General features: G+C 44.5%; 1 protein-coding gene across 1 annotated transcript in view; it reads left to right on the top strand.

Moving 5' to 3' along the window:
- DNAH11 (dynein axonemal heavy chain 11) overlaps positions 1 to 12,067 on the top strand; it is a 319,948-nt gene that overhangs the window by 203,435 nt on the left and 104,446 nt on the right. The window contains exons 56-57 of the mRNA XM_082693790.1: positions 6,560 to 6,793; positions 10,867 to 11,013. Coding sequence (XP_082549916.1) covers positions 6,560 to 6,793; positions 10,867 to 11,013 — 381 coding nt within the window. The remainder of the gene's footprint in view (positions 1 to 6,559; positions 6,794 to 10,866; positions 11,014 to 12,067) is intronic.

The following is a 12,067-nucleotide window of genomic DNA, read 5'->3' as shown; positions in this document are numbered from 1 at the left end:
TGATTTTTTTTAAGTGATTTTCATGTTTTCCCGCTGGTCAGGAGGCACTGCAAAATGCTTCTTAAATTGGGGGAAAGGGATATAAATTTGTGCTCATGAGTAGGTAAGTGGAATCATAGACACTCCCAGAAGAGGTTAATTTCTGTGTGAGCCCCTGCTTTCCCCCTTCACTGCGTTTTCCTGAAGAGCCAAAGGAGCCCCACTTAAATGGAGACTTACCACTAGCATCAGATAAAGTCTGCCAGAAATACTTTGTACTTCAAAATCTGAAAACACATTAAATATGACAATTAATAGTGACAGTTATTTAAACCACACATTTCTCAAGCTCTCTCCAGGGTCACTGCGTTACTGGAATTATACAGGACCTTGTTTTTTTCTCCTCCTCATTGTGAGAAGGGTGCAAAATACTAATTTATTACAGAATCAGTATGTTCCCTTCATAATTATGTTTTAAACAGTTCATTTGAACCCATGAGGGGTTTGCTGAAGACCAGTGTGCTTCTCAGCTTTATATTAATTTCTCAAAGGGGAGGAACCCAAGGCTAGGAAGTAGCATGGTTTTTCTTAGTGTGTTTGGCATGGTGCTTCTTTAAGTTTCTTGCCTTTGCTTCCCCGGTGCAGACTTTGTCCTGCCAAGTCAGGTGCCACCTGACGAACAGCTAGTGAAGCAGACGGAGCTTTGATCCGCCAGTGACCATTGACATCTGCTGGATGAGGCAGGACTTGCATCCTTTTACGTCCAAAGCCATCTTGGCAGGTGCTAGCCTCTATCTCACGGTGTCATGACGCCTCCTATAGGATGCCGATTGTCAAAGACGAATTTTAAAAGTGCTTAAGCCCCCTGTCTGTTGAGCGGAATGGTGCCTGCAAACAGCTCAGCCAGATGATTTCGTCTCAGTGCCCTGTGCTTATTTAACTTTTCCACCTTCCCGAATTATCATTCAGAGTGCAATGTGTCTGTCTTCTTCTAAAAATGTGTGGTGCCTCGTCTGCAGAGGTCAGAAAAAGCTTTTACATTTTTTTTGAATGGGCACTAACTCAATCGTTTCCTTAGAATTTTCAACATCAGGACTGAATGGTGGCTGCATCATTTAGGCCCTTCTCTGTTCTTGACCTTATTTGCTGAAGGTGAGGTCGTTTTCCAAGGTGACCCCCTTTCGCCCCCGAGGAAAGGATTCGTGAAAGGCAAGCAGTGTCATGTGTGTGGACATACGCTCTTCCAGCAGGACGCAACTGGCCCCCAGGGGTGCGCGCTGCCTGTGTGTGAGGAAAGCTTTGCACTACTTTCCTGCTAGCTGGTGTTGAACTAAATGACAGCTGGCCGGTGACTACACTCGTTCGTGAAGTATCACCTTGGTGTCAGCATACACTCCTCACGCCTCAGGTTTGGGAGTGCAGATGGGGGCATGTGGGGTGAGGAGGGAGAGAAGGAAAGGCGCCCTGGGTATCCCTGGAAAAGTTGGGAGAGACGGGTGTTGCAAGATCGGTGGTGGTGTTGGTTCTTTTTTTTTTTTTTTTTTTAAGATTTTATTTATTTATTTGACAGACAGAGATCACAAGCAGGCAGAGAGGCAGGCAGAGAGAGAGGGGAGGAAGCAGGCTCCCCGCAGAGCAGAGAGCCCGACGCGGGGCTCGATCCCAGGACCCTGGGATCATGACCCGAGCCGAAGGCAGAGGCTTTAACCCACTGAGCCACCCAGGTGCCCCGTGGTGTTGGTTCTTGACTCAAAGTGAGTAACAGACACCCAGGGGAGCTGGGGCTGAGGAAAGCAGAAATCACAGAAGGGACGTGAAAAGGTGAGACTCTGACTGCAGAGTGAGATTTGCACTGGGAGCCGAGCAAGGTGGAGGACCCGTTCTTTCTGAGCATATCGGCCGCCTGACAAGCTAAAGTTCTCTCTCCTGTGGATTCGGCACAACTGAATAATTCTGTAAGGTGAATAGCATCAGCTTTTTTCCGTAAAATTCATTAACTTCCCGATGCCTCTGCTTCTTCAATCCAGAGCTTGCGGCAAGATCTGGTAACAGATGAATGGCGTATTTTACTAGCATTTGCTGATCTGATCAGGAAAAATGCCCTGGGGAACGTTACTTTACGGCTGTACGTGAAGACTGATCTCTTCAGTGAGTCCCTGAGTTTTAGAAATGGTGGGGACAGTGTGAAGAGTAATAAGCAACCCTTTGCTAGGGATAGGTATGTTGGCAGTGTTTTTCCTACTGACTTTGAGCACTGTTTTGTTTTTGAAATACAAATGAGGATTGCTCAATATGAATTTTAAAAGTAGAAAGCCTTGTGCAGTAGAAATTCTGCAAATTTGGGGGAAATCTCCTCCTCCTGAGAAGTACTGTAGTCATTTTAAAAGTCAGGACAGAAGCAAATCCAATCAAATTTATCCTGAAACTGCCTACACCTCTAACCGGCTTAAGCCTCTATTCCGACAGGAGGGGAGACCCCCCGTGGCTGTTCACATCCTCCCCTGTTCTTCAGCCCACCCTTCCGTGCATGCACACTAATACACCGTTCATCATGCATTTCTTTCCCTGTGTAGATTAATCAGATGAAGAGCAGAATTGCAAAAAGCGGTAGAATTCCGCTTTCCAGAGTTTTTGCGGTTAGATAAACTTTAGGAATCCCCTTCACCTTGAAAGAAGGTGCCAGTTACAATAGCTGCCTATAAACCTGGACTTGGTGTTAAGCCCAAAGTTGAAGTCAGTCAAACAGAGGCATCACTCCCTCCAAATCACCGCTTTGTGGCTTTTCTGGCCTCTCCAGAACCAGCTACAACATCTGCCTTGTCCCACTGGCTCTGAGAGGCGGAGCTGGGTTGCCTTTCACCTCTTCGCCGCCCACCCCCCACCTCCCCCCCCCCCGAGCCCCCCTCCCCCATCCTCAGTTGCTCCTTTCTCTGGACGTTGTGTCAGAGACCAGGGAGGCTACCTTTTCAGTGACTGGAAACTCTTCTTGAAGATGGCTGGTTTAGGCTGGGTTTGATATTGCCTTTCACCTTAGAGAGTAGCCTCTCCAATTATAGATAAAACTTTAAAAACATGAGCAACCTAACAAAATGCACTCAGCAGGCAAAGTAAAAAACAAACAAAACAAAACGGAGACACCAGTGTGTGGTTCAGGAAACTGCTGGGTGCTGCATTTAACCCTCGTGGCATTTAACACTTCCTGTCTAGCGGAAGTCATCTTCCTGGGACCAGCACCAGTGCAGAGGGGCTCATCTACTCTACTCACCACCCTAAGGAAGGGATCCCGGGCTTCCCAGGTGAGGGGATGGGGGACTGATATCGTGGCACAGGATCACTGAGCAGGTAAGGGCCCCCTCAGCCCTTGGACGCCAGAACCCACAGTCTTAAATCCTGCTCGGAACTGGTGAAGAGTAGTTGGACTGTTCTGGAAAAAAGAATACAAGGAAAAGAAGAAAAGAGGCAGACTCAAAGGAGAGAATACAAGAAGAAAAGAGACAGACTCAAAGGAGCGCCAAAAATCTAATCTTGGATTCTGAGGGCGGGACACAGGGCAGGGAGTGCTGTCCTTTGCCCAGCTATACAGAACTGGGAAGGTACCCCACGTCTCAGGATTCAAACCCAGAATCCCCAGCGGCCTCCAGAATCTTTTTTTTTTCTCGGAGGGAATCAACATTATGGGAACTTACGAGAAGTGCTCAAATGCAGCACTGCTCATTTCACGTATCATTACATTTTCTTTAATAAACCAATTTTACAACCACAGTATCTAATTAGTCTCCATTATTGAGCACCCCCAAAGGAGCTAAAAAGTACAAATAATGGATTCTTAAACCCAGCAGTTTGGAATTACTATAAAATAACAGATATTAAATATGTGTGGGTTTTTGTATATCACTTAGGCTTCAATAGAGCTGTAGAAAACAAACATAGAAATAATTCCCGAAAACCACTTTCAAGGAAGGGGTATGGGACATCCTATGTTACAACATGATCCCAAGTTAAACTTAAAAAAGAGTTTTCCTTTCATCTCCATCCTCTCTGGTCCCACCTTCTCTTTCCTGGAATACAGAGCTCCTGAAAGTCCGAATTTTAAAAAGTACGGACCAATGTAGTCTTGAGACCAGCCGCCCGAAGGCAGGTGTGAGATCCTGCAGAACCCAGGGTGTTTGATCTGATTCTGTATCGGCCTCTGGTATTGGTTTTTGTTTGAATTTTGTGGTCTGTTATTTTCAACACCAGGGCCACACTGGGCACTTGCTTTAAGAGTCAGGTGGCAGGGTGGTGGTGGTGGGGCTTGCTGAGGCGACTGCTGCCACTGCTTGAGAACCGTCACCCCAAATAGCAGACTTGTCTCTGTGTTTACAGGGAGCCCAGCAAGAGAGTCAAAATGAAACTTCATTCTAACTGTGAGGGAATAAGCCACTTCACGCGTGTATCCATTGACGCATCGGCTGCAACATTGTTTTCCCCGGCATTTCAGTGGAGAAATCTTGGATTTATAACCGTGTGATACTGGCACTTTGCTTATTTAGATTTTTGCTCTCACCATGATTGGCTGCTGAATGACGACAGAATCAGACCCCCTGGTTTTCCTTAGGGGACCCAATGTAGCAGGAGGGACAGTCTCCGCCTGCATCTCTGAAAACAAAAAATACAGCCTTGCCTTCCCTTCTCTGCAGCAGCACCAGCAGCCATATCCTCCCTGCACAATGCCCCCCCCCCCCCAAAAAAGAAAACTGGAGATAAATGAATGGCAGAATAAATAATTTATGCTAATGAAATTACTGCAATTAGTAGTTCTACAATGACCCTTTTAAAAGCCACAGCTGTTAATGTCAGGAAGTGCTGTCACTACTGACCTTATCATAAGAGAAAGTGACAAATTGAGAATGCAGGGAAGACCAGTCATCAAAGAGGTCTGTTCTGGAACGATTAGAGTTTTCTGAAAAACAGTGTGAATTACAACCAGCTGCTCCCTGGCTCTGCAAGTCTCCCATGCTGTGCCATTTTGTTAAGCCCGATAACAATAGTTATTTTGCCCCATTGAGACAAGTTGTCTCGGGCCACTTCCAGCTCTCCCGGAAACCATTTCTTCCATCCCAGATTTACAAATGAAACTGTTGTTGGAGAGAGCTTTTCAGGGCAGCCTAGGAGCCTCCTCATAAGGATCATGGTTGGGTAGAGGCCAGGTCCTCCCCCACCGACCCCCACCCCACTCGAGGAAGGTCGTTCTTGGCCAGGGAAGTATTTACATGGAGAAAGACATGTGCTCGCTTTTGGTTCATTAAAACAAGCTAGGACAGGAATGCATTTCTATCCATGTTTATGTCGCAGGGAAGTCTTTTAAAAAATCCCGCAGGGGATCTCATTTCTATGGAGTTCTAGAACTTCTTAAGAAGTTTACATTCTGAGTCCCCTATTAGGTAACATTAAACACGTCTCAGATCTAGAGAACAAAGACTACTCAGGATTTGCATCATTCTATATATACCTTTGGCTTTAAAAACATTATTTCAGTTACTGGCGAGGTGGATTTCTGGGACGCAGGATGATCCTATATATATGTACTGAAAACCCTCTCCCAGAATTTTCATGAGGTGGGAAAGCTAATGTTTAGACATTGCTCGGGAGCGGTTGCTTTTCACCAACAAGAACTGGCCTGTCTCCTCTTGAACCCTGTTTGTAATATTAATGGTGCAGGTTGGAAACGCTGCATCCCCAGCCGCTTGTGTGCAATTTTCCCAAAGACGTCTGAACGTTATTGACAACACTTTGGTAAATTATGTGTGACTTTCCTAAGAGTTGGTGTAGCTCATTTAATTCATATTAATTGATTTTTAGGCTTCCCTTGATTAATTGAACCTGGTTCATCTTGTACAGAATGCAATAAATAATCATTAAAATGAGGGAGATGTGACTCCACAAATTAAAAAGTTAACTACTTCAGAAGTCATAGAGGACAAAACAGAATGAATGGTATAGTAGGGGGTTCTCTAGTAAACCTTCTAAGGGAAGTTACTTGGGGTTTTTTTGTTTGTTTTCTGTTTTGTTTTGTTTTCCAAATGAGAATAGAAATGGTATTTTTCTCTTAAGCCTTACCATCCTGTTTGTTTCTATATGGGTTCTTATAAAACTGTATTTTTCAGTTTCAGCTGTGTGTGTGTGTCTATCTGTCTGCTACAGTTTAGTTTGAAAGCAACACCAAAAATCCTTGTTAGAGTACTGTGTCTCAATTTCTCCATTTTTTTTTTCTTTCACACACTTGATAGATAAAAATCACGTTGTGAAAGCTGTGTTTGGGTTATATGTTGGCTTTTGGGTTTGGTATGTCGAGCGCATAAAAATCCTTTGCCCTACTTGGCAAAGCTGAATGCTTTATTGTTATCTCTCTAATCCTGTGGCTATCTCTTAAAGAGTAACAAGTCGTCCCAGATCCTCCTGTAATTTGTTCTGCTTAAAAACAACAACAACAACAACAACAACAAAAACTACATAATTTTTCTGATTATTCTTTTTTAAAATTGCATTCTTGTCTTAATTTGGAAGAATTACTTGTGAATTACAGTGTTTATATTTTCAGCCACTGGACAAAGATTCTATTAGCCTCTTCATGGCACACGTTCACACCAGCGTGAATGAAATGAGTACCAGGTATTACCAGAATGAAAGAAGACACAACTATACCACCCCAAAGAGTTTTCTAGAACAAATATCGCTGTTTAAGAATCTTTTGAAGAAGAAACGAAAAGAGGTATCCCAGAAGAAAGAGCACTTGATGAATGGCATCCAAAAGCTAAAAACCACAGCCTCTCAGGTATGATCAGGATGTGTTATTACTGAGTAAAATGTATGCTCTTAAAGTGAAAAAATAGGTAGTTACTTGGAAAGCAGCATTTCAACCCATTTGTATAAGATGCTCAATACTAAAACGTGCAGTTCAGTGACACCAAAACAACACTCCTCATGCTTTCATAATCCAGAAGGGGATTGGCCTGTTCCTCTCTCATGCTGGTTTGGAAAGAGCACTTCACTTGTTGGCCTGACTCAGTGCATAGCTCACTCCCATCTTCTGTCTGCCTGTTTGGTGCCCTGTGTTCAATTCACTGTTAGGAATTCTGTCATCCAGCAGTGGAATCTTTTGGCCTCAGATTCTCAAGAGAGTTATTTTCTGTCTGGTGACACAATACGGTTTGCTCTGCTTGAGGTTCCTAAGTGTAGCCATTTTGTCCCATCTTGGTGTCTCATCTCCTTTGGTCATCATTTCTCTTCGAACAAAGTGCCCAGTGTGGTCTTTGTCCTCGATCATAAGGCCCTGCTACCTTGAAGGACAGTAGGAAGGAGGAAGTCAGAAGAGACTCTGCAAACCGTGTGTGGGTCTCTACATCTGTCATTTCATTGTAGAAATTATAAACATTTTTATGAAGTTAGTGTTGCTACTACACTTTTTTTTTTAAAGATTTTATTTATTTATTTTGACAGACAGAGACCATAGTAGGCAGACAGGAAGGCAGAGAGAGAGAGGAGGAAGCAAGCTCCCTGCTGAGCAGAGAGCCTGATGCAGGGCTCAATCCCAGGATCCTGAGATCATGACCCGAGCCAAAGGCAGAGGCTTTAACCCACTGAGCCACCCAGGCGCCCCGCTACTATACTTTTATAGATGAAATTTAGGGAGTTAAAGGCCATGGAACCTATGAGATAGGAGTTTGAACCCAGATTTGTATTATTCTAAAGCTGTTGTCCATAGCCCAATGCTGCCTCTGTGACCAGGGGAGAAAAAAAATGAGAAAAAGAAAACATGGAGACTTTGGAGACTGGCTTGGCTTGCCCTGAGGCATCTGGGTTCTAGGGATGGAGAAGGAAAAATTCTCCCTGGAGGTCCCTTCCAGGCCAGGAATTCCAGCGGGCTTCTTCAAAGGATTGTCACTTGGTCATAGTCCTCCCCATTTGAAGAGATTGGGCCAGTTTCCTTCCCAGGTGTGTCACGTGGCCTGTCTGTACCCAGGCTACAAATAAGCACACGGTGGTGCCTTTCACTCTGAAGGCTGCCTGGCCACGTCTTCCACGCAGTCTGTGGCCAAAGCACCTCCTGCATCCTGTGCCCTTCGTTTCGGAAGCCGGGAATGGCTCTTGGGGAACCACTCACCTATGCTCCATCGTGGATAGGGGGACCACGACAGGGGCAGAGGAGCCAGAGTAAGGAGGTTTCCAGGACAGTTCCTAGAATCAAGTGATGCAAAGAATAGTTGTTGGGAAGCCCCCGAAGAATGTATCTGTATCTGGGGATCTTTTCCTTTTCTTTCAAAAGAAAAAAGAGGGGGTACTTTTACTCTGTGTATGCGTATTACCTTACTCTTTGACTCTCTGCCATCTATCACTTTCCTTTTTCTTCTCTCTACTGATCCTTCCACTTCCATTTCACTTAAATCAAGACTCTTTTTCCTAGGGAAGACTTGCCTATGAGTCCAGCTGAGCTAGAAGACATTGTGTGCAGGAGATCCTTGTCCCAGAGCATTAATGTCCCTTTGGATAATTTCCCCTGCTGGACCTGTTGACTTTGCCCCAGGAAATGATAGTGTTGACTAAACCGAACTGTCATACTGGTGGGGCAGGCCTTGGCAAGGGGGAAAATGGCCTGTGCCGCACTTCAAGTCCCCTTCCCGGACACCAGAGCTGAGAGTCTGAAAACAGAATGACACCATGACCAGCCGCTGGGGGAGACAAAGAGGCGGTGGAGAGGAACAAAGAAAGGGATAGACTCTCCGTGGTGTCTGCCAGGCCCGGGGCTGCTGGAGTCTCCTTCGTTCCCCTTGGCTAGAAGGCAGAAAGTCTAAGAAGAAGAGATGTAAAGTTTTAATTGGAGGACTACTGGCGATTTCTTTTCATTAAGTATTTGCAGGGAATGTTCTTAATATCAGAGGAGTGATTAGAAGATTGAATATCTCCCTAAGCCTTTTTAAAATTTCTACTGATTATGGAGGCGCCTGATTATGGTGGCTCCATTGGTTAAGCGATGGCCTTCGGCTCAGGTCATGATCCCAGGGTCCTGGGATTGAGCCCTGCATTGGGCTCCCTGTTCACAGGAAGCCTGCTTCTCTCCCCATCCCACTCCCCCTGCTTGTGTTCCCTCTCTTGCTGTCTCTCTCTGTGTGTCAATAAATACATAAAATCTTTAAAAAAAATTATACTGATTATGGAAAAAAAAATCATAGTTTCTTATGTAGACAATTGGGAAGACTTACAGCGTGAGATCAGGTTATGTGGGGAACAAAATGCCTTCATATTGGAACATGTGTCCTCTACAGACCTGCCTTAAGTCATTCCCCAGAGGGGAATATCCAGGCCATTCGAAATACGTGTCTAAACCTGAGCCCTGTTTATTCACTGCAGTAAAGCCATAAATTCCTGTTAGAGCCCCATATCCTCTCTCTGGATGTCAGCGTAGGTCATCATAGATAGCCTCACGGCCTTTCTTCATAGATAAGGCTTCGCTTCCCGAACTTGAGTCACTGGTTATTTCAGACCTAACAGCTTCCTAGAAACTGAAATCAGGGCTTAAAATCACCATTTCCTCCTAGTGTCTTGGATGACTCTTTATTTTAGTCTAATATAGGGCGTGTTTCACATGGATAAAAAGAACAGACAAGCAAATGTCACTATACATGATCACCCTGTGTTCTCAGGCTTAAAAAACATCAGTCTTAGCTTAACCTGCAGTAAATCATACAGGTAACAGTAATAGTAGTGATCATGTCATTTAGGCAGAGGGCAAGTGGACTCTGTCGAGGTGGGAGTCACAAGAGTTCTGGGCTGCGGTAGTGAGATGTTGTTCCTCAAGAGGAAACCACTGACAGGCCTTGAGCCGTTGCGTCAACATATTCTTGGCTTCTGTGAGTTTTTAAACATAACAACCTACTTCTGGAAAATAAGTAGAATGAAGAGGTGGTTATCATGGTCTATAAAGCTGCTCTCGTGCGTCTCTGAGAGCTGCATCACGTTTGTTTTCCAGCACTTCTGCTTTTCTTTGCACGATCCACCCAGTTAGGAACCTTGTGGTACCTTCTGAACCTCGTGAACTCCCAACTGAAAGGGCAAAATCATTCTTTAGAGCAGATTAGTTTGTTGGTGCCTCAGAAAGAGCTGAGTTCCTCAGGAGCTGAGGGAGGCTGTTGAGTTGGGGAGCCGAGAGGAGGAATGCCCATCAAGGATGCTCACTGGGCTTTGCACACCCCTCCTGGTCCCCACGGGCTGCCCGTGGTTCGCCTTTCAGTAGTAGGTACTAAGTTGAATGTTGTATGAGGTGGGAGAAGCTAAGAGGACCGTTTCTTATTTTGTGGGAAGAGATGAGACCTGTCTGTGGGCGTTTCCACCAAAGTAACTTTAAATAAATGCAAAGTAAGCTAACCCCCAGGGCGTACTGATGCCTTCGCCTTATCTGAGCCTTTAATGACGTTCTGGGGGAGAGAGCAGCTGGGAGCTCCTCCAGCTTGTCTTCCCATCAGGTCTCCCTGTGGCCTCTGCTGCCTTGAGCCTGGGCTTCCCAGGACCGGAAAACCAGGGTTGTGAGTGACATGTGCTCAGGGGACATGTGCTCCAGTGGGGATGGCTGTTGGCGCTTTCCTGACTACAGAGACTGGGTGGAGAGGATAAATGCCAAGTTGGTGCTGACAGAAATGACATTTTTTCAGAAAAACCCCTGGAAAGCATGATTCTTGATGTTCCTATATGGGAGGGAAATAGGGCTGCATTTTTGCTCATGGAACTTAAGTCACAGGAGGGAAAGGAGGGAAACCGGTAGGGATCCGTGCGCTCCTTCCACAGAAAGTAAGCCGTGCCTGCTGTTTGCTGTTACTGAGGGGACCTGCTCCCACATGCCGACTTTGCCTTCAGGTGGCAGATCTGAAAGCCCGCCTGGCCTCCCAGGAAGCCGAGCTGCGAGTGAGGAGTCAGGATGCCGAAGCTCTGATCACAAAGATGGGGCTCCAGACGGAGAAAGTGAGCCGGGAAAAGGCCATTGCCGACGCGGAGGAGCGAAAGGTCAGGCTAATGCCACCATTAGAGTGCTGAGCTATATTTAGCACAAAATAAACCTTTGTAGGTGAACAATTTTGAACAACTTCCTCTCCAGGGAGCATAAAATCTGAGGAATTATTATAGTTACACATGTAACAGCATCTCACACCATGATTACCACTTGACCTTTCTTTACATTATGCATTTTCCCACCCTTTTAGCTCTTTTAATGATACGAAAGAACAATAAATACTGAGCTCATTCAAGCATATAATGGATGTGGATCTTGAACATCAGGCCTATTTGTAATACAGTAAAGGTCATGAAGTCACCTCTGAGGTTTCTAAAGGTTTCCAGTTTTTAGGCAAATTGAACAACTCAATTGTTAACAAAGCCCATTCCATCACTTTGCAGGATGGTTTTTCAAATTTTTTCATTTTAATAATATAACTTGAGTTTATTATGAAATCCTAAGCCAAATTTGTTCTTTTTGATTCGATTGAGGTCCTGGTGTTTTCTATTTCATTTTACTGTTGGAAACAAGGACTTCTAAGATGATATAGGTTCTGCTTTCTTTATGCCTGGGTTACTGGCAATTCTGAAATAAATATAACTTCTTTGTCCTCTTCTTTTACCAGGACTTTGGCCACAAAAGGGAGGTATTTCTTTTTTAGGTGTCTTATTTGTTTGAAAATTGAATACGTTTGTTTGAGACATATTCTTTCATTTTAAACAGAAGATTATAGCTGGGATTTAGTTGATGAAAAAATATAAATTATGACCACACTTAGAGCCATTGAATCAGTAGGCTTTATATCATTATACTTCTGTTTTTATGATGCCAGAAAGACTTGAGCTTTCCAGTACCGTTGCCATTCATTCTTAGACAATTGAGTTGTTCTTCCCTTTTTTCTAATAGGTATTAAGCATGTTGATGTCTTGCTTCCACAACTAAAGGGTTGAAATGTACATTGAAAATCAAAATGCTGAATGATTGTTTTCTGTTTTTTTTTTTTTTAAACCTTATTTTTAAGTTGAAGATAAGCTACATTTGACATGGCCGATGGGCCTATAATTC

This window comes from Mustela nivalis (assembly GCF_964662115.1).
Source record: "Mustela nivalis genome assembly, chromosome: 12".
Classification (NCBI taxonomy): domain Eukaryota; kingdom Metazoa; phylum Chordata; class Mammalia; order Carnivora; family Mustelidae; genus Mustela; species Mustela nivalis.
The sequence above is the reverse complement of the archived record's forward strand: the minus strand, read 5'-3'. Positions and strand labels throughout refer to the sequence as shown.